The following is a 23,265-nucleotide window of genomic DNA, read 5'->3' as shown; positions in this document are numbered from 1 at the left end:
CATTATCCATCACCGCAGAAGTGCACACTCACATATGTATTTTAACTATATGACAGTGTGTTATTACACTGTTTGATTTATGTTATTAGCTTAAGTAAAGGCTGGACATTTGCTCATTGTAAAACATGACCATATACGAATAACTTTGTCTGGTATCAGGGCACATTTTTCATTATGAGGTAGTTCACATATGTCACCAAAACAGTCTGCCTTCATGAAAATGCTCTTAGAGATGTCTACAGCGACAGTGGATACAGGATGAAATTCCATAACCATACATTGTGGCAAACCTGTCATAGCTTTCTGCAACAGTTTATCAAATGTGAAGACCATTCATTTGAAAAGGCTTGAGAATATTTAACCTTTGAGCAACAGCTGCAGTATGAATTGGCAGATGTGTCTAACCATAGGTGATGCACAGTACGGGAGCAGACAGGCGCATTATCCTTCTTAAAACCTAGTCCCCCAAGGCTGATAATCAGATGAGCGAGAATGAGAAAAGTGAAAATGAGATAAGTGTTCTGGTCTCCGACTCCAAGACTCTTCCCTGCGCTGATCCTGATTTGTCTTTTGAACCCATGTACAGAAGCATTGATAAGTGCAATGAGATTAGGTTTATGAGCATAATTAGAAAGATGGTGTCTAATTTCACATGGAGACAGATAGGCTAGCTCCATGCTTGGCTGAAGAGCGGGGAAATGAAATGTGAACTCAAGAGTGTTGCCAATAAATTGGTAGAAGAAATGAACAATTATTTCTTAAATAATAGATGTTAGCAAATAATTTTTTTCTGAAGGTCTAGAAGGAAGAAAAAGCATGGGTGATATATGCTGATAAGATCTCATTTACACAGTTGAGACAGCAAGTTTCAGCATTTGGCATAAATGCCTATTCCAGCAAATACAAGTTTTTTGTGTTCTAGATATTTAAAATCATATACTATATATTTTATATTCTAGATATTTAAAGTTATATACTAGAAATATTTTTATATTTACATACTCAATTATACTCCAGTTTACTAGAAACACTGTACATCTGCATTCACTGGCCACTTGATGCATTTACCTAAATAACATTTCATAGGTGTACAATTACAGGTTGTAGGCCATCGGTTGCTGCGCGCGGCTTGTTGGCCACCTTCTGTCCAATTCAGTGCAGATCAGTTCCTGACCACAGGACCACTGCTAATCAGATTGACGTGGTTGGCTAATCATTTTCAGTGGCACAGATGTGGGAGCTGAGCTGGCGTGAGCATGTCGGTGTCACTGGCGGGCTGTGAGTGCCAATCAAAGTCTTGCAGCCGTCAGTAGTGCTGATGCAAACACCGATCATGCATGCCACCAGATGGGCTGTAGTCTGTAACTACACACTCAAAAGCTGTGTGGCAAGAAAAAAACCAAAACATCCTTCTAATGAAGTGAGTGGTGAGTGTGTAAACCATCAATATAATCCCTTGTGAATTTTCTTCTTTAATCATACACAAATCTGATTCTGAAATACAGGTCTAAACCATACTTAACATTTAATAACACTATAAACAAATGAGTCAATATGTACCATAGAAGCACAAATAAAAGCAAACGTGTCAACTCCTTTTATAGCATTGCTGAGTCATTGTTCATTCAGATAAAACTGCATCTGTCATAGCCATGCTTGTTTAAGGGCAAAAGCTTTGAAATATTTCCTCTATCTGTGTTGCCTTCAGCTGTACAGAGTAAGAAAGCAATGATATTAGTGATGGGAATCTATCATCCTTTGTTTGAAAGTACATTCAGCTTGACATCTGACATTTTAAATAATTCTACATTACGTCCATTCACTGGATCACTATATTATCGCGCCTGCCCATCGTAGTAATAGAATGAATAAATGTATTTATAGAATCACTTTGAACACTGATGTATCAGACGCAAGAACATCTATAGATGCATGTCCTGAAGTGTGCACTAAGAAGACACTTAATGGATGGAGAGGTAATACAATATCACCATTAGTAACCTCTGATACTGCGCAGTGGATTCCACCCTCACTAATGCCTTAATGCTGAGCAATATTAAGCCAGTGCCACAAATATAGCAACCAAGCTCGGTTTTTCCAGCACGCAAAAATTAGACATTTACTTATCTGTTGTGTGAATGAGATGGACTGTGGGAGATATGGGATGACTGTTATTGTCTTTTATGCTTTTTAGTGTGTATTTTGTGTCTGTTGTGTGTCTTGTGTGTTTTGGTGCTAGCCTTGTAATTGACCTGCAGGGATGGCTGATTGATTGATTGATTGATTGATTGATTGATTGATTGATTGATTGATTGATTGATTGATTGATTGAACTAGCGCTGAGAGAAATGTATGTGTTACTGGTTTGCTGGTTTGCCTGAAGCTTCTCTGTAGAGACATAGATGTTTTTTTACTATTTATTTGTTCATTATTTATGTTTTTCCTCCTTTTCTCCCAGATTCCATCACAGCCTAAGCCCAATGTATCTGCAGGTATCGTTGGCCTATCACACTTCAGTTGCTTCTTTATGTCTTGAGACAGAAAGAAAATGAGTTCAAACCGGACCTGTACAGTCACCACATTTCCAATTCTCGGAGTGATGACATCACTACAGTGCTCCAGTGAAGGAAAAGCTCTCAGGCAGTATTTTTGTATCACCCGTTCAGATGATGCCGAGAGTCCAGCGCAGCGCAAATCGTTTCTGTGCTCCTGCTTTTGCAGCTTTGACAAACATCCGTTTGTCAGCAGCGCCTGTGGCCGGGACCCTGCCAAGCTCACACTCTGCGCTGCATTCTGCACAGCCCTTTAAGACAGCCCCTGGCCCCGCCATGTGTCCACAAATTGCTCGCAGTATAGTCAGGGGGGCTGACCCCCTTGACGCTCCATTCCCATCCACCATCCACTCTGCCTGGCTGTATGCCAGATTTGCAGGCCCATGCTTTTGCACTTCAATCAGGAGCTTTCTCTCTCCTTCTCTTTCTTTCTTTCTTTCTTTCTTTCTTTCTTTCTTTCTTTCTTTCTTTCTTTCTTTCTCTCTCTCTCTCTCTCTCATACACACGCACGCGCGCGCGCGCACACACGCATAAACACGCACTCAGGCATATGCACACAACCACACACAGACTCATTCTGTTTAATTATACTAATTAGCTTCAGCACAATAAACAACAATAAAACATCCAGGCCCAGACCCACAACCATGCTTAGGCTACATTTCCCTTTAAACGAATCACACATCATATCTGCTTAAATTAGCAGAGGAATTGAGTGAATTCCCACAGAAAGTGTCACTTTCCTTCCTTCACCTCAGAGGCTCTGAGACAGTATTGTTATGAGGAAGATTTGTAATATCACCAGATCGGAACCATCTGGAAGGCAAAAAATATAGCAAGGCAGGAAAATGGCTCTCAGGCCCAGTTGTAAAAGCATCACATACACACGTCTAATCTTATTTTTTACTGCATCTTCTCCACCTTGAAAGGAATGTACCTTGGGTCCAGAAAAGGTCACCTAGCTTATTAGCCTTGACACACTTTAGGAATACGTGCTCTCTGATGGTCAACGGATCTGAATGAGCAGGGCATAGATAATTGCCGTCTGAACTTCTATCATTCTGTAGCTCAGGGCTTACTGAGGCCAGGTAAGAGTCATCAAGTCCTGGTCAACCAAAGCTGGTGTTGGCTCATCAGAGCTTGATTTATGGTTATTTATGAGTTTATGTAAACCTACCTATGCATAAACATTTCATAAAACAGTGATATCAGACATCTAATTGTTCCTGATCAATTTTAAGTATCATTATGTGGCCACTATAAAACATTATATTTTCAGGCACATTATTGCATCTGCCTTTATCACCTTTAGAGTCTGATCTGGTGGGTACAAATTCAGAAATTACGCTACAACTGGGATTCCTCAGTGATGTATACTTAGTCTTGTCCTGTTTATACTATTCAACAGTAAGGATGGCAGTGCAGTCAAATACAACAAACCTAATCAACTACTGCAATCTCTGCTTAAATAAGTCTAAATTATATTATTTTCTTCATGGAAATTATACAACACAAGGGTTTTATATTAAAAATAAAACATGGTGATTTTACAGTGTTTTTAAATCACAAATGTGTTTATTATTTATTTAAATGAATATACGTTTGCTTATATAATATAACTCTTTGACTGCTTCAGTGATAATGCTAGCAGAACTGTGCACATCAACTCAGGCATCATCTCCAATGCAACATTTATATATAGTGCATCGGCTATAGCTGTGGAGCAAACTTAAGTCAAGATCAAAGGCTTGCTGCTCTAAAAACACACTCCACTCTCACTCTCTGGACAAATAAGAGCAAAGTCTGAGTGCTGAATTCAGAGCACCAAAAAAGTGCCTGTCTGGGTTTGAGTGACAGAAGAGTTCCTGGGTGCTAGGCAGCTGACTTCTTGGCTGTTCTTGCCTGTCTCTAATGAGAGATGTTTCTCCTTTCTTAGTGCAAGGTGACCTGTGCATACATAGAGAGGCACTCTTGAAGAGGTCAGACTAAAGTTTCTGTTGGCAATGCTACATATTAAGGCGTGCACACACACACACACACAGAGAGAGAGAGAGAAAGAGAGAGAGAGAGAGAGAGAGAGAGAGAGAGAGAGAGAGAGAGAGAGAGAGAGAGAGAGAGAGAGAGAGAGAGAGAGACAGAGTGCATATGTCAGTCAAAGTCAAGAACACTCATGTCTCTTTAGTGTGCAGTACTGCAGTGGGAAAACCACAGACCCTTTTGGAATACAGGACAGCTAAACTGCATTTCAGGGCAAGATACTGTTTCATCTAAACTGTTTCTAAACTTTTTTGTCACAGTTGTAGTTTTAGCCTGAGAAACATAACCAATCCCTAATTCAGTAAACACTGCCACTAAACACTGAGTGTCATGGCTTCTGACAGAGGAGACCAAATGATTTCGGAAGGCTGTCCACTTCTGCTATATGGAACAAAAGCAACCAATACAAGTTCATTTCATAAAACAGCTAGGGGCTAGATGCATAGATGCATCAGTGGTGTTGTTCTGTCTGTCTGTCTGTCTCTCTCTCTCTCTCTCTCTCTCTCTCTCTCTCTCTCTCTCTCTTTCTCTCTCTCTCTCTCTCTCTCTCTCTCTCTTTCTCTCTCTCTCTCTCCCTCCCTCCCTCATTTTCTCCCATGGTCAAGAGATGTCTTTTGTCACCTGTGACAGAGCTTGTGACACATTACACATTTCCAGACTCTGGCCTCCAATAAGTGTGTTTGCGTGCACGATGGCTCCATGCAGGCACAGCTGGCTCCGTTGACAGAGCGGGGGAGCCGTCACTGGCTGAGCGAGCGACCGTGAGAAGAGGAGACGTCCTCTGACTTGCCGAGAAGAGGGAGAACAGGGCACCATGGAGACAAAAAAAACCCCCAAAAAAAACCAACCCTGCAACATATTCAAAAGACCTAGCACACAGAGGAATGGCAGATGGTAGTTGAAAACAGAAATAGAGTCGGAGGTACCATGCCAATTCTGGCTGTGTACACGCATGCTCACCTCACAGCACCTTTTACACCCTCTTTCTTATGTCCAAGTCAAATTCACCTGCGCGTGGACGTGCTTGGATCACCTTTGTCTTCCTTTCGCTCCACGTCGCCTTCCTTTGCTGGATTTTCTCATTACCGTTCACAGGAAGGGACCAGCAAGTGAAGCCTAGAAAGGGCGGGCGGGCTGGAAGCCCACCCCCCCACCTACACACGATGTCCTGCATAAGCGCCCTGCAAATGTGTTGAGAATGAGCAGCATCTAGTGGTCGAAACAGATGAACAGATGACCATAGCCAAGATTAACTGTGACTCAACAGCAGTTCCTAGTGGAGTTAAGGAGCCATGGTAGAACCCAGAAGAGAACCACCCACACACTCACTCACACACACACACACACACACACACACACACACGGAGTACATTCGTGAAGCTGCTCCTCTACAGTCTTCTCCTTGTAAATGAGCAAAACACTTTTTCTCTCAGCCCTTACTCTCTGTGAGGGGCCGTGTTAAAAGAGTGCTGGCAGATTTGAATTGCAGAGTCTGACCCTGTCTCAGTAAGCTCAGACAGATTAGGGAGCTTGAAAACACTGAGACTGGCGACCTGTGAAAATAATTTGTCTGGGATAAAGGGAACGGAAACAGTCATTGCTAAACGTTTCCTCATTACAGAGCACCCCTCTGCTTTATCCAGCATAAGCCGCACACCGCATCCAGTGGCTCTAATCATCAGTTCACCCTCACTAAAACAGGCCACGGGGACTCTCCATTCTGCCTTATTCAAAAGTGTCATTATTAGTTTGGGGGTGACGATTTCTACTCTGCTCATTTGCTCGACAATTATAGGTGAACCAGGACACAAGCAAACCATTTGGGTTATGTTTATATAATCCTTGCTCCCAAAAAAAGAGAATAAGTAGTTCACCATGACAACGATTGAAATCTAAACAGAATTTGGCTGATTAATTGGATGGTGGCTTTCTGTGCACTGGCCCTGCCGCTCCACCCCTGAGCCCAGTTAATAGTGCGCACAAAAAGCCCACTTTTTTTCTGCAGCCAAACCAATTAGCAGGACAGGGTGGCCAACAAAGCAGCATCTCATTCCCTTACTGAGGGAGCCAAGTATGTACACACAAACTGCCTGGCCAAAAAAAAGGTCACCACCTGGATTTAACTATGAAAATGGGTAAGAGCCTCCTGTTGGATAATTACTGCATGGGTGATTATGTTTCAGCTGGCGACAAGTTATTTAACCCTAACTGATGCAGTGAGTAGCTTCTCATTTGTTAAACAACCATGTCGAAACACACATCCTGTGGTTGTGAAAAAGATGTTAATCTCTTTCAGAAGGGTCAAATTATTGGCATGCATCAAGCAGAGAAAACATCTAAGGAGATTGATGAAACTACTAAAATCGGGTTAAGAACTGTCCAACGCGTTATTAAAAAGAGGAAGGACAGTGGGGAAACATCATCTTCGAGGAAGGAATGTGGTCGGAAAAAGATCTTGAATGATTGTGATCGGTGATCACTTAAACGTGGTGAAATCAAATGATGGAAAAACAACAGTAGAACTCAGGGATATGTTTAATAGTGAAAGTAAGAGCATTTCCACATGCACAATGTGAAGGGAACTCAAGGGATTGGGATTAAACAGATGTGTAGCTTTAAGAAAACCACTTGTCAGTGAGGCTAACCGGCAAAAACGGCTTCCATTTGCTAGGGAGCATAAAGATTGGACTCTGGAGCAATGGAAGAAGGTCATGTGGTCTGATGAGTCCAGATTTACCCTGTTCCAGAGTGATGGGCGCATCAGGGTAAGAAGAGAGGCGGCTGAAGTGATGCACTCATCATGCCTAGTGCCTACCGTACAAGCCTGTGGGGGCAGTGCTATGATCTGGGGTTGCTACAGTTGGTCAGGTCTAGGTTCAGCAATGTTATGTGCTCAAAGAATGAGCTCAGCTGACTACCTGAATATACTGAACGACCAGGTTATTCCATCAATTTTTTCTTCCCTGATAGTACAGGCATATTCCAAGATGACAATACCAGGATTCATCAGGCTCAAATCGTGAAAGAATGGTTTAGGTAGCATGAGACATAATTTTCACACATGGATTGGCTACCACAGAATCCAGACCTGAAGCCCATTGAGAATCTTTGGGATGTGCTGGAGAAGACTTTGCGCAGTGGTCCAAATCTCCCATCGTCAATACAAGATCTTGGGGGAAAAATTAATGCAACTCTGGACAGAAACAAATGTTGTGACATTGCAGAAGCTTGTGGAAACGACGCCACAGCAAACGTGTGCCGTGATCAAAGCTAAAGGTGGTCCAACGAAATATTAGAGTGTGTGACCTTTTTTTTGACCAGTCCTATCCATCACTTTGACACCAGTGCTATTACTGATGCTATGGGAACTCTCTACCACTGCACCATACTGCATGTAGCACGAGGCTGGTGAGATGGCACTGCCGTGCACTGACCACTGGAGATATGCAGATGATCTAACCGGGTTCAAGCTTTGACGCCTCAGGCCGTAGCCTATGTTACAAATGTCACTGTTGCCAGTACCAGCAAGCGAAGAGTTGAATCCCAGCCACTCTCCTGACAGTACCACGGGGCAGCAGGTGCTACGCTGACATTCAGACTAAAGAACCTAACAAATGTGGGTGGGGTGACCCAGCCCACTGGCACACGGACGTGCAAGCTCTAGAAGTAGGCATGCTCCTTGAGGGATGAGCTCGCACACCATGAGGGGAAGATAAATGACTTGCCCTGGTAACGCGATGCATACACTCTGCTTCAGCACTCCCTTTTTTTACACTGTCTTTTACACTTTCTTCTGTCTCCTCTGTCTTGATCGTTTTTGTCCATTGAAAGTAACTGTATTACACTAATCCTTTTTTTAGTTTTTAGGTACAGTGTTAATTTGGGGGTTACTACTACTTAGTCAAACTTGAAGCTGGAGTTGTAACGTCTGATTTTTTGGGATTCTTGGCCATTTGTGTAAAGGCCCGAGTGCCGCAGGACGAGCAGCAGGACACACAGACACAGACAGACATTTATTAACAAACGAAGAAGACACGGCCACTCACATATTACGTAAGTGGTGAACATGGATGATGTGAATACGAACAAAAGCAACATGATCAATAACCAACAACACTGCACACACCAGCAGGGGTTTAAATACATACAGACAAACACTAAAGCATGTGCAGGTGTTTGCTAACAAGGAGGGCGGGGTTACAAACAAAACAAATACTAGTCTGCACGCGGCAGGCCAGACCACGTGACTAGTGGGAAGAGGAGCAATCCGTGACAAGTTGATGTGATTGTCAGTACATTTTATGTATTGCCCACGGTCAGTCATCATCTCTAACCTATAACCTTCAGACACCTTTTCATAATATTCTACTTTAATATATGTACCATAATTATAGATTTGAGCTGAATTTGAGTTAACTTTCCCCCTGAGTGGTATGAGCAGTGCTTAGAAAAATGGCAACCCTAAAAGCAGATACCATAACTGGTAAATATTTGATTAGTTTCTGCGTGGCTCACCAAAAGAGTTTTATTAATATTAATGTCTTTATGCAAAAGCCAAGAATGTTTAAACTGTTCTTTAAGTCGAGGCTAGTTAAATTTATTTATATAGTGATTTTTACAACACTTTTTACAAAAGCAAAGCAGCTTTACACATGCTTGAGTCCAAGCCCCCAGTGAGCAAACCAAGGGTGACTGGCAAAGAAAAACTCCTTAGCAAGGAAGAAACCTTGAGAGAAACCAAGACTCCAAGAAAGCAAGAGACGGGTTAATGCTCAGTAACAACATGACATCAGGAGTAGGTGTACCTTGGCAGAAAGAGAGAATACATTATAAGGCATGTCCAAGTACAAAGGTGTGTAAATTAGGGAACTATAATGTGTAAAGATGGACTCCGGCACATCTAGCTATGGCAGCGCAGCTAAAAGGAGTGAGCCAGAAGGAAACACATGCCTGAGGGCTGCATGGAACATCCCCGCTCTCATTCAACAAACCTGAGTGACAAAAAAGAGGTGAAGTGACAGCACAACTCTGGATGCGCATGGACCCCCAGAACTATACCTTTACCTCATGTTTGTAGTATTTAATAAAATGCCTGATTATACAGATAGGTTTTCAGCCTAGTCTTAAATATTTAGACTGTGTCTGTGTCTCCAACATTTACAGGATGGTTATTCCATAGTGTGGGAGCTTTATAGGGTCTGCCCCCTGTAGTAGATTTGCTTATTCTTGGAAACCAGTAGTAAAGAGCCTGCACCTTTTTAATATAAGCAGACGTGGTGGGTCTCGCTAGGAGTTCGCTAAGGTACTCTACCTTTTATTCTAAGGTACTGTTGGGAAAGACCATTCAGTGTTTTGTTGGTCTTTAGACGTATTTTATAATCAATCCAAAATTTTACTGGCAGCCAATGTAATGTAGTAAAGATAGGAGTAATTTGATCAGATGTTCCAGTTCCAGTAAGTAAGTAATCTGGCTGCTGTGTTTTGTACTAGCTGGAGCTTGTTTAGGCACTTAGTGGTACAAGCCAGATAGTAAGGCATTACAGTACACCAAGATGAAACTGTACATTGTGTACATACATATATACATATACATATCCATATATACATTGTACATTGTGTATATAAACATATTATACATATATTGTACATACATTGTTAATATATTTTTGTATATATATAGATATATAGATATAGATATAGATATATAGATATATATATCTATATATCTATATATATAGATAGATATAGATATAGATATAGATATAGATATAGATTTCCCTGTGTACCCCTGTTTTTCCCTCAGTTTGGACAAAGCACTCTTAACCATTTCACTGCGAGTTATACTGTGTATGACTATGTATGTGACAAATAAACCAAACTTGAAACAATCTTGAAGTGATAAATGCATGGCCTAGCTTTTCTGCATCATGTGAAGACAGTATGTTCTTAATTTTTGCAATGTTGCTGAGGTAGAAAAAGGCTGTCCTAGAAATAGTATTTACATGAGCTTCAAATGAGAAACTGGAGATCCATAATTACTCCAAGATCTTTAACTGTTAGAGAAGGTGTGAATGGGAGACCATCAAGGTTTATTATGTAATTAGAGAGCAAAGTCCTAGCTGCCTGTTAGCCTAATAGAAACACTTCTGTTTGGTCAGGATTAAGTGAGAGAAAGTTTCTCAACATCCAGTGTCTGACATCTTGTACACATTCCTCAGTAATACTAAACTGATATTTGTCCTTTGGTTTGGTTGAGACATATAACTGAGTATCATCTGCATGATATGATATGTATAATGTCACCTAGAGGTCGCATATATCAAGAAAAAAGCAGGGGCCATAGAACACATCCTTGTGGGACACCATAGCTAACCTTGGTGTTTGAAAAGTTTCCATTTATGTGGACAAACTGGTAACAATCAGTTAAATAAGACTTAAACCAGGAAAGGGCTGTTCTCCTAACACCAAACATTTTTGAGTCTGTCTAGTAAAATGTTGTGATCTATGGTGTCAAATGCTGCACTGAGTTCAAGCAGTACATGCAAAGAGATATAACCTTGGTAGGAAAACATCAACAGGTTGTTAGTACTTTAATCAGTGCTGTCTTTGTACTATGATGAGGCCTACACTCTGACTAAAAGACTTCATGTATCTTGTTCTGATTCAGGTATGAACTGCTGTGCTACAGCTTTTTCTAGGATATTGAAAATAAAGGTAAAGTTTGAGATCGGTCTGAAGTGTAGCAATTGACATGGAGTTTTGATAAGTGGTCTGATTACTGCTAATTTGAATGATTTGGATATGTAGCCAATGTTCAAGGAGGAGTTTACTAAAATTAGTAAAGGTTCAATCACTTCAGGTAGAATTTATTTAAGAAAGAGTGTGGGCAATGAATCTAGTAAGCAGGTGGAAGATTTTGAGAGAGATCAGAGGTGTTAGTTTGGTTTGCTTGTAATGATCTCTAAGTGACTGCCGGTGTCACCCTACTAGTCTAATTCCTAGTTAGATGTGCAACTGTACTAAATAAAAATCTAGGATATTAATTCTATTACAATGGAGAGATAAGCTGTTCAAGCTGAAATAAGGGCCTTTCTAAACTTGAGAGGGCTCTCCTTCCATGTGAGCTGAAAAACTACAAATTTAGTGTGATGGCATTTACGCTCTGTCTTTTAAGTGTTCGGTTTTAAACTGTGAATGTGATCATTATCCCATGGTACTATTTTTTTGTCCCTAATTTAAGTATTGTCATTCTAAAATTCCATTTCTTGTGATGGTAAAAGAATGTGATCCCACAATGCTGAAAGTTTTTCTCATTAACTACTGCCATGAAAAACTAATTCACAGGCATCAGTTTAATGCTCGAGCCATATTTTATTCCGATGCTCATTAAACATGCGCTTGTTCACAGTCTGGCGTGCTGCAAACAACAATAATGGATGTAGCCTGTAGTAGCACCTTTCTTCTCTCTCTTTTTTACATGTTGATGACATGGCACACACCCAATTTTACATGCATATAAATTCCTGTTCTAAGGGTGTCACAGTTTTGAAACTGTGCTCAGACTGTAGCTGCTGAGCACACTGTAGGCACTGATCATGATGTGGGTTTGTATGCAGATGTTCACATTTCACCTTGTATTCCAGCCAAGTGAGAACCCCCCCCCCCCCCCCCCCCCAAAAAAAAGCACTTAACAACATCCATTTATTTTTATAAGAAGTCTAGAGCTGAACTTAAAGACAGCTTAATAAATCCATGTATGGTGCACAGGAGCACTCCGCTGGGCACACACGTGCCTCTTAAGTGAACAGTGTGGCCTTGGAGAGGTGTAACGAGCACTCTCAATCAACTCAATCACAGAGAGGCACTGAGGGACCCCCAGGGCACATTGTGCACCATTTGTATGCCAAATCGTATGTACCCCAGACAAACTTCATGGGAATTCCCCACAACTCTTGGTCTAATGGACCAAGCAGATCTGAAAATCACGACCAACTAAAGAAGTGAAGTTCCACCTGCTTCAAACCCAGGTTCTGCACTTAGTTTAAACCAATATGGAACAGCCAAGTGGTGAGAAACATATGAAGGTGCATTTGCTACTGTATGCATTCCCAGTGGCACCCACTGTGCAAGACAGCCTCGGGGAGCAGGTGTAATCAATTCAAACAAATCGACTTCGGCCTGGCCCGAAATATGTGCCGCCACCTGAGCCTGCTCTCACCCATTCTTGGTCTCGTTTTCAGTAGGAAAGCTGTACCATGACCCGGATAACCCACAATGTGCACGGTGCACAGCAGTGATAAATTCGCCCAAGCCCAGTGGGCATCTCAGAATGGCAAGCTGATCATAGCCCGTGGGTACCCAGAGACTCAGCAGTTCTTACACTCCAGAACTGATGTACAGTGTGTATGGATCACAGCATGAAATTCCTTCACATCTGGCACCACAGCAAGTAGCTCCTGAAAAGCTGATCTGCTCCTGAGGCCCCTGGCTGGATGGCTGGTGTATCCCACTTCTCAGAAGGTAAGAAAGATGCTTGTGATGATCGCTCTCCAGCAGAGAAAGTTGTTTCCATATCACCTGTGACTTTCAGAAACTTTTCAATGGGTGAATTTTCTTTAGCCAGGTTTCTTGTGCTACAGACCCATGGGAACTATGGTTACTGTCAATTTAAATCTGAAAATCTGATGCATAGGTAACATGCATTCTTCTCTGAAGATAGAGACACAACTCTCACAAGTGATGTTCGTATGCACCAGAGGTGGGCACGTGTTGGGAAGAATTAAGTAAAGCCCTAAAAAGTATAAGCAATATTGTCCCTGAAAACTGCATACTTTTCTGAAGAATGGAATTCATTTGGCACCTGAGGCTGAAAATAGCCTATTCTGGAGGCAACAGGCTCTCTACAAGAGATGCACTCTTCAGGCTGCTGCGTGTTCTGGTCTGGTCCCCGAGAATGAGATCAAGTGCTAGTTCCAGTGTGTGTATTCTGCTTGTGCACCCACTCGTCTCATCCATTCTAAAAAAGACAAGGGATGTTTTCTTGTGGTGTAGGGGGTTCTTGCTACTGCATTTATTTATCCCTACCCTGCTTACCTACAACCAATGAATAGATGCACAGAGAGAAGAAGAGAGAGAACCAGAGAGGGAAAGAGAGAGCAAACCTAAGGAAGAGATTTCCCCAAACCAAACCCTTCAGCTCCATACCAACTCTCTTCCAAAAAGCCTCTCCCCCCAAGATCTTCGGTCTTATCTTGACCAAGAACAAACGGTGCCACCTCTGACCAATCAAGAGTAAGCGCATACTGTTATTACCCCAACATAGGGCGACAGCTACAGAAATGTACACCTGATACGACATTGATTTACAATCCTGAATAACATTTAATCATTTGTGCTTAGATAACATGAAAGCGGCCATTGTGACATGACCTCCATATCTCTGTGAAACCATGGATGTGCACAGAAGTCAAAGCAAATGAGAACAAGTCTTTATCGACTAGGGTTTGGCCAACAATGGCTAGTGACTAGTGAGAATTTGCATCCTGACTCTGAAGTGCACCATCGCAGAGGTCGCTTCTTCTCGGGAAGGCTAGCCTCAAGGTTTTATTCTTGTTCAACAGTAAAAATTGGCCCAACCATTAAAGCCCAATCCCAACATACAGGCATGACTATCAGAGCTGGGGGTGAGCTGAATGCACAGTGACACATGCACACTTATAAAATGACCAGAACATACTAGCAAGCTCCCATAGATGAAGTTCTTTAAACTCCAGCTGCCTGAAGAGATAATATGCTTGAAATAATACAAGTAATAGCAATACTACAGAGCTGAGGGGGATGGGGAGGGGAGCATGTGCCAATGCCTGCTGCTATTGAGTAAAGTAACACTAATAGCCAAGTAATGGACTTTCAGAGCACAACAGCACAAATGGGCTTTCAGAGCACAACAGCGCACACAGTTATCGAGAACTAAAGAGAAGAAAAAGTGGGCTTTCATGTTCAATGGGTGGAGCCCGAGGGGCATCTATGTCAAACCTCTGGCCTATTACTTGCCATTATTCCATCCAGGCTTCAGTGGCTGTCACATTCAAGGGCATCCATTCGACAACATCAACTTCTGATGTAGCATCAAAGTGAATGGAAGAAGCATCATTTCTGGTCATCAGTGCCCAAGTGTGGTGGCGGTGTTAGGAGGTGCCGGAGTAAAGGGAAACACTGCTGTACTGTGCAGTGGGAGAGACAAAATGAGATAATTCGTCTTGATCTCTGCTTAAATTCACCCACCATGAATTAACGCTGTTATTGTAAACACCGTAGGCTTCAAAAGCCTTGACAGGCCTTTGTTTTTGATTAATTACATTTGATAATGAGTCTCACTGTTAGACATGATTATTACATCAATGGGATAATTAGTGTTTACTTTGGAGTTGCATTATGAATTATGCAATGTAGCAAGCGAAAATAAGCCACTTTGACACCCGTGTCAGCAGAAATAAAAATATAGACACTAAAAAGGTCAGTATATTAAATTTATTTCCTGGGCGTTTCACATTCAAAAGCTCTCTCCCCCTCCCTCTAGACCCTCTGGCTGGTTGTGACAGGGATGAAGTACCACCACTGGAAGAACTGCCAAGAGAGGGCGAGTAATTACCGGGTCATGGTGTCTCTGTGCATAGAAAGGAGCATCGGAGGGAGAGGAGCAAGACAAGAGCGAGGGGAGAGGAGATGATGGAGGATAAGAGCGAGGCACAGAACCATGCAGAGGAGCACTGGCAGAAAAGGAGCACGTGGAGCTTCAGCTCCAGAATAAGCATGTTTAGGTTAAGCACATGTAATCCCGTAATTAGATACCAATTAATACAGGACAACGAAGACAACAATTAGCAGGCAGTTAGAGGTGATTAGGAGTGTATGGAGCATTAAAGCGTAATGAGACAACGGGGAATTGGCGTCGTCGAGGCTCAAGCACTACCTGGAGACCAGAAGAAGGGGGCAGGAGCCATCTGCTGTAGTGTTGGAGGAACATGAGAAGCAGAGATAAAGTTACATGGTAGGAAGGGGTGGTGGGGCTCAGATGGCATGCACATGCATGGACCCTGTGAGGCCTTGAAGCATCTTTGTGCTGTTACATTCTTAAGCTGCACATTTTTTTTTACATATGAAAACTTTCAGCCGTGCGACAACGCGCACAAGTGTGGACACATATGGACACATATTTCAGCACTTCGTTTCAGGAAAGGGTTTTATTTAGGACTGTCATACACAGACACAGGTGTCATACGCACCTGTCTGTAGTGTCACTGCAGGAGACAGAAAGAGAGGAGGAGTGATAGAAGAGGGGGAGAGACAGAGAGAGAGAAGGAGGGAGAGAGAGAGAGAGTGAGTGAGAGAGAGAGAGAGAGAGAGAGAGAGAGAGAGAGAGAGGAGCGTAGGTGAGTAGGGGTGAAATTAAAAACCTATAACACTAACAATGAAGCCAAACCAACATCACAGGAACAGAGAGAGAGCAGCAGCTAAAAAAGTCAAGAGACAAGAGAGTTCTGAAAAAGCGAGAGAGTGGAGGACTCGCGAGCACTGAAGAGCATGCTTGTGAGGAACAAAGAAAAGCAGGCAGCCTAACCCAGGCAAAAACCCAGGAACAAGAAAGGGCAATCACCGATAGTCATGTGGCACTTAAAAGACGCCTCTCTACCCTGTGTGACACTGAGCACGTCCTGGGCCTTTATGGTCATCTGAAGACCTTAGTCTTCCTCACCCTGAGAAGATTACTCAAAGAGAGACAGAGGACCAGGCTCTGGCATCCAGCACTGAGAAACCCCAGAAGAGGTGAGGCAGAGCTCCTCAGAACTTTCTCAGATCCGGCCAGCCACCAGGATGATGGAGCAGATCCTCCGAGATCTGTACATCGAGCCGGACCTGCTGAACGAGCTGAGCGAGGATCAGAAGCAGATCCTCTTCTGTAAGATCCGGGAGGAGCAGGTGCGCCGCTGGAACGTGCGTGAGTGCACAGAACCCGCTCCAGCCAGGAGAGCCAGGAGTGAGTGATACCTGTGCCTGTGCCACACACACTCTGTGTCACACAAGTCTCCACTGCATTATTCTGAAATGGCATGTGGATGTAATAATTTGATAGATCTATTATTACATTTATAAATTTTAATATGGCTACTGGTAAGTTATTATTTCTAACAGTGAGCTCATGTCTTAAAAGACATTTAAGCCTACAATGTTTGTCATATATTTCATAATATTACTGCATGATGAGGATTTTACTTTGCTGTGAGTAAAATAACAAAGTGAAACAGAACTTGTGTGTTGACAGAAATAATCCATGACCAACTCCATGATCCATGACCATGTGTCAGAATAATCTAAAGCTATCCTCAGGTCATCCTTCCACTGGCTCTGTGTGATATCTTCCTGGTGTGATGCCTCATACTTTTGATGTGCTGGCGTTTCAAAAGTCACCATATTCATGCTGCAGCCCACACTACCAGTTGAATAATCTCCTGTAACAGTGTGGTGTCGTTTCTCTGTTTATCGCCCATGGAGGGGATCTGCTTTCTGTGCCAGCTGTCATCAATGTGCCCGCGTCTGCTGTCTGTGGCCAGGTGGCCGCAGAGGTATCCAGTGGCTGCTGGGCTCGAACGGGGAGGTGTGGGTGTGGGTGATGGGGGAGGCTACGGGAGACAAGTCCTACGCCGAAATATCGGAGCAGCTGATGGAGGAGAGGGCCGTGAAGCAGGCCCAGCAGGAGGCACTGGAACTCCGGTGAGAGAGCCGGCCAACGAGGAAGGGAGGGATGGGGGAGGAGGAAACAGGTCAGAGAATGAGGAACGAGAAGGGAGGCGTGGAGATTAGGGTGAGGCAATCAGGAAACGCGAGTGGGAAAAGGCAGAGGGAGCGAGAGACAGAGACGAAAACAGGTGAGCAGCAATGAGCAGGACTGGGAGGGAGGGAGAGAGACACGGAGAAAGAGAGAAAGGCAGAGAGAGAAAGAGACGGAGAAAAGGATCTCGACGAAGATGGAAGGGCAGGGAGTGTGTCACTCGTCACCTGCTGTATCTTCTGAGGCGTGTGAAGGAAGCAGAAATTGAAAAGAAGTTTCGGGAGGCCGTGGCAAAGGAGAAAGCACGTTTTGCGGCAGAGAAATGGAGGGTGGATATGGATGACAGAAAGGCCGCCAAGCAGGAGGAGGAGGAGGAGCGCATTCGCAAGGCGCTGAAGGTGGGTCTGTGATAATGTGAGATCAAATATCTCATAAGCCATTGATACATATAACACATCAGTGACCAAATAAAGTCAGGTTCAGCATAACCACCTCCTCCAATGCTATTAGTTCAGTTGGACAGACACTGCCACAGAGATCAAGTAGTGTCAGAATCCTTAAATTCCTGCTTCACTCAAGCCTTTAATTACAACAGGCAACGGTGATAGAGTTTAATTAGCCATAATTACTATGCGTTTTAACCTCCTAAGGTTGAATTATTTAAGAGTTGACATGGCACTCTGCTGAATGTAGATAGTGATCTCTGAAAGACGAGGCCACCATTTGAGGGTGCGATCTTTGATGGGTGGGGTTAAAAGCACTATGTCAAGGATAATGACACAGTCCGCCATGTGAATCACCGTGACCCTGCCCTTAATGAAAGTGAAAACGAGAACATTAGTGGAATTTTTTTCAGCTCCGGAAAGCTGATCCCGGATCTCGGCAGGGGGATAAAAAAAGTGCTGAATGATCAACTAACCCCCCCTCCCTCCCCCGCCACTCTTTGTTACGCAGAAACGTGAGGAAGAAGAGAGGCAGAGAGGCGAGGAAGAAATCCGACAAACAGAGGAGAGGCGCGCGAAGGAGCTGTACATGTCTCTGAAGCAAGAAGAAAAGGGGCGAGAGAGGGACGACAGGGAATGGCAGGAGCAATGTGAGCGCGCAGAGGGAGTGGGAGAGGTCCAGGCGGGATGGGGCCGACCCTTTAAAGACGATCCGTTCCCATTCAAACTCCTGTGTCCCGCAGTGCGGCGCTCCAAAGCGGCTGACGAGGAGATGACGCGCAAGGCTCGTTGCGCCAGGGACGAATACAAGCGGCAGTCTCTGCGCGCTGTCCAGAAGGGCTCGAGCCAGAGTCGACGGCGCAGTGGCGTCCACGAACAGCCCCCCGCTCCCGGCGAGGCCAGCCAATCACCAGTGGCCGAGGGAAGCTCCGTTTCCTCTGCAACTGTACATTACTGCCGCAGGCACAACTACAGATGCAGTGGTCCAGCAACACAATCAGAGAGGTAGAGCCAAAATAGAAATACCTTCAACCTGCCTTTGTATTAGACCAAAAGGTCATGGTCCATCTGCCCATTCTCCTTGCCAGCTCGGTGTGTGCACGGCCAGCGTCCCGTGATTCCATCCTGCGATGGTTCAAGGAGGAGCAGATGCCCCGAAGAGCCTGTTACGAGAGGAACAGCAATGCCATCGCTCCCTGGTTCCACGGTAAGGAACGCTACTCAGAAACACTACGGCCTTTAACCGTGAATAAATGTCCCACATTCTCTTCAACAAGCTGAGAAGCAAAGTCATAGCAAGATAAAAATGGCAACAGGCGTCTCCCCAAGCTTCAAAATCGGGGCTGCAGGTTGTTAACGTAGGTAACAAAACATTACGGGTAAGTGTAACAGGATTCTAGTTTAGTGCTTTTGGTAGGAGAGAGTGGTATCGATTGGAGTGAAAAAGAGTGATAACGAGTCTTAGTAAAGGATAATGGAAACAGATGATGGAGAGCAGGGCAAGAAGGAGGGAGAGTGAGAAAGCGAAAAAGAGACAGAGATGGAAAAAGAGGACGAAAGCCAGACGACAAGACAGAAAAAGAGCGAGTGTGAGAGCGATAGAGAGAGAGAGCGTGAGAGAGAGCACACGCAAGAGTGAAGTGAAGATCAATAATTCACAACCCGGGCTCGGTTGATTGGGGTCAGTATGCGCCACACCTGATTGGGGTAGATGATAAGCTTAACGAACATCTAACCGATAATATTCCACTGTGGCAAGAGGAGACCGACGACGGGGTCACGGCGAGAGCCACGGCGAGCCCTCTGTGCTCCATCAAGCACGCACAGCTCATTCACTATCACACACGCTCACTCTGTCCCCTCTGCCCTCTCCCCATCTATCATCTGCCCCGGGCGGCTTGTCTTCCGCCTGGACGTGTCGTGCTCTTTCGTTCTCTCTTTCACGCCTGCCCCATCGTCCATCCCTCTCTGTCCCCGCGTGCTCCTCCAGGGATCATCTCCCGGCAGGAGGCAGAGGCCCTGCTGATAAACGCCTCCGAAGGCTGCTTCCTGGTCAGGGTGAGCGAGCGGATCTGGGGATACACCCTCTCCTATCGCTCAGCCTCAGGCTTCAAGCACTTCCTCATCGACGCCTCGGGCGACTACTACGGTTTCCTCGGTGCGGACCAGAACCGCCACGCCACTTTAGCCGACCTCATCGACTTCCACAAGGTCAGGCCTCACCGCCGGCCGACCCCTCGTTCCTTTTTTCTCCGTCCAACTCGATCTTTTCTCCAAGCCGGAAAGCAGCCTTGGCGCCTGCACGCGCACGCGCTCGAGCTCGCATGCGCACCCGGGCAGTTTCGTGAAAGCAGATGCGCGTAGGGGCAGGGAAACACTTGTGGGGTGACGATGCCGTCGCTCAAGGGCAAACGAGCGGGGCCGACATGGTGAGCGAACCCTTCTTTCCATCCGTGCCACTCACGGGGGGAATCGATTTCCGCTGCTAAAGGGCTGACTTGGCTGTCTCTGCCTGAGCTGTCACTGACGTGCCTGTCTGTTGGTGTGTCTTGTCCCCAGGAGGAGGTGATAACCACATCTGGAGGTGAACTGCTGCAGGAGTCCTGTAAGCTGAGGTGCTCCATTCAGGACTACGGGGGGCTTTTCCAGTGAGCCGCCCAACTGTCTCCCAGGCACCATCTAACCCTAACCCTCACACAGCAATAGTCACATCAGAGCACAGTCATTTCTTTCATGATCGTATCCCCATGGCCATGTGCCACACCTCGCGCTCACTTGAAGCATGCCTCTACCTTCTTCAGGGGTTGATAAAGGCATTTTTATTTTTTTTCCTGCTCTAATTGGCTTGGTTGCTGGCTGGGAGCAGAAAGCAAGTCTGCCTGCCTCGTGTGTTGATTGAACCCAGCTGGATTAGAGCAAAATGGTGCGCACTAGTCTGCTTCAATGACGCCCACTCCACTGAGCCCAAACCAGGAGCTACACAAAAGCTTTGCTCCGCCATTCAGTAGTGTTCCACCTGTCTGACCGCTCACGGCGGTAGTCCACCTGCCTCGCCACCCACTCTCCCACACACACACACACACAAATAGGAGGCTCAGGTTGCTGGGAAGCGCATCACTGACCTTGCTAAGCTGTGTATTGTTCGAAGAGAAGTAGCTATTTCAGCCACTGGCATAGACAAAGCCTCATCTCACACACACACACACACACACACACACACACACACACACACACAGAGAGCGTGCTGAGGGGTTGGAAAGCACATGATGAAAAGGTGGGGAAAGGGGTCTGAGCAGTTTCACTTTACCGCCATAGTTCCAGTCAAGATAGCGGGAGTGCTTCCGATTGGTATCAGCCGTGGAGAGGATCCGTGTGCAGGAGTGTGGCGGGGGGCAGGGCTAGGTGGAAATGAAACGGAGAAGGAGATGCATATCTGTATTCACTACACACCAGGCAGTCGTTGACATTCAACCTGCTGTCGCAAAGCCGTCATCTAGATGGCAAAGGTTTTTACCCCAACAGTCCATGTGCCCCGGCCCCCAAAATCCAGCTATTTATTACACAGTTCTCTTCCAATGGCTATATTGATGATAATAATGTAAAAGTAATTTCTACATTGCCTTTCTCAAGCCTAAGGCCGTTTTACAGAAAGTACAGTCCACCAACGTTGTAGAATTCCACACACATAACAAAGAAAGGGATTCACGCGAGTTAAGAGAGCTGCAACAGCAAGCCTTGGTGTTAATAAAGCCCCTTCTCACACGTTGAAATTAATTAGCAGTAACTTATTCTGAGGGGCCTGTTCCCAGTGCCAGGGTGCACTCACCTGCATGAAATGTACTGCATAGATAACAGGCATTTCCACTGACCTGAGACCAGAGTGTAGGCTGGGGCCTACAGGCGTCAGTCGTAAGAGACAGGCGAAGGGCTAGGTCAAGCAGGACACACGCTGCCCTTCCTAAGAAGGGTAGACAAAGTCCTGCAGAAGCCTAATTACAAGATTTAATTATGTTCAATCTTGACAGATGCTCCATAAGTAAAGTATAGCGCACCCGTTCATACAATCCCCAGTACCATTTAATGAAAACAAATGTCAAAAGGCTTGCTATTAATTGGGGGAGAGGTCAGAGGAAGAAAATGCCCCCATCGCTCTCACCCACACATGGAGACTTCAGCTTCTTTCAGGCTTATAAATGCTCTGATTCTTATTTCAGTCATTGTCAAGGTGCACGAGTTGGACGTGAAACGGAACCAACCTCTCTTACGCAGCAGCCCACGAACAAACACATGGCTAAACTTTACTGGAAATCACCTGAACATGAGGCTTTCAGAGCAGTATTTTCTCCGGGCGAACGGAAGGTCTGTGGGTGAAAACCAAAACCTGCCTTTGAAAAGAAAGACATCCAGCTGTGGTGGGGGAGCATTGTGGTTCACGTCTGTCCTGCTGCTTCCTTGCCTGGCCAATTTGTTATCACCGAGTTCAGAGATTTCCAATGCACCAAGGAATACTTCAGAAGAATGAGGCAATTTTCGAATACTGAAGTGGAACCTAAAATATATCCAGCAAAAGGACAAACCCACAGAACACTCGAGGAGATTCTGCACAGAGTGGCTTGAAAAGAAGCAGCCGAGTTTTTGTAGGCAAATCCCCTATCCAAATATTTGCAACCAAACATTTGCCTGAAACCTTCACAGAAAAGCTGTGAACAATGTAGTACTTTCATAAGCCTGTGGAAGGCATGAAGGAAAATCTAAAGACATTCCTAGGCTGTGTGTTCTGTACTGAATCAATAGGTAACCTGATATACTGAAATAAAGCATTTTTATAACTACAAAATCAGCTTTGCGTTTCACATAGGAAATAAATGGTTAACTGGCAGGATTTTCATGCTTCTAAAATATGATTATAAATACATGCTCTCAAATAATAATACGGTCATGGAATATAATCTAAAATATAATAGATTACACCACTAATTAGCTAGATACAGATATAAAACACTGTTCTATAACAAACACACAAAAAAAGCCTACTGTTCTCTCACTGCATTAGTCATACTCTCAGCCCTACAGGCGCAGACTTACCCATTTAGAAAGCATTGTCTTTGGGGCATCAATTCCTAAACAGAAGCTCACAGAAGCTGGAGGTGTAGTTTAGAATAGTCAAATTTTTATGCTTTAGGTACATGTGTAAATGTTTGCATAAATACCATTGCCTTTAGAAATGTATATTACAAAAACAACCAGCTATCATCCACTCTGGTCATAGCCGTATCAGTGATAAAAGAGGCTTGGAAGGTTGATGCACTATAAAACACCAGTATAGGCAGTCGACTGAGCTCTGAATACAACTTGTACTTTACAATTTACAATGTCTCGAAAAGATGTACATAGTGTGACCAGA

At 44.4% G+C, this 23,265-nt stretch overlaps 1 protein-coding gene across 1 annotated transcript; it reads left to right on the top strand.

Annotated features, from left to right (window-relative positions):
• Window positions 1-16,463: 16,463 nt before the first annotated feature.
• On the top strand, window positions 16,464-20,513 carry LOC113583970 (SH2 domain-containing protein 4B). Its single transcript, XM_027020625.2, has 8 exons — window positions 16,464-16,630; window positions 17,211-17,360; window positions 17,663-17,816; window positions 18,373-18,511; window positions 18,605-18,866; window positions 18,950-19,068; window positions 19,852-20,072; window positions 20,421-20,513. Exons 1-8 carry the CDS (start codon window positions 16,464-16,466, stop codon window positions 20,511-20,513), a joined length of 1,305 nt encoding a protein of 434 aa, XP_026876426.2.
• Window positions 20,514-23,265: the final 2,752 nt, after the last annotated feature.

The sequence above is a fragment of the Electrophorus electricus genome, chromosome 14, assembly GCF_013358815.1.
Source record: "Electrophorus electricus isolate fEleEle1 chromosome 14, fEleEle1.pri, whole genome shotgun sequence".
NCBI lineage: Eukaryota > Metazoa > Chordata > Actinopteri > Gymnotiformes > Gymnotidae > Electrophorus > Electrophorus electricus.
This window is presented reverse-complemented; position numbering and strand designations above follow the sequence as displayed.

Excerpts from the sequence above, each read along its gene's own strand:
- LOC113583970 (XM_027020625.2), top strand. The coding sequence starts at position 16,464 with ATGATGGAGCAGATCCTCCGAGATCTGTACATCGAGCCGGACCTGCTG. Across the intron at positions 16,631-17,210 it reads GCCAGGAGAGCCAGGAGTGA|AGGTATCCAGTGGCTGCTGG; the intron begins GTGATACCTGTG and ends AGGTGGCCGCAG. Across the intron at positions 17,361-17,662 it reads CAGGAGGCACTGGAACTCCG|GCGTGTGAAGGAAGCAGAAA; the intron begins GTGAGAGAGCCG and ends GTATCTTCTGAG.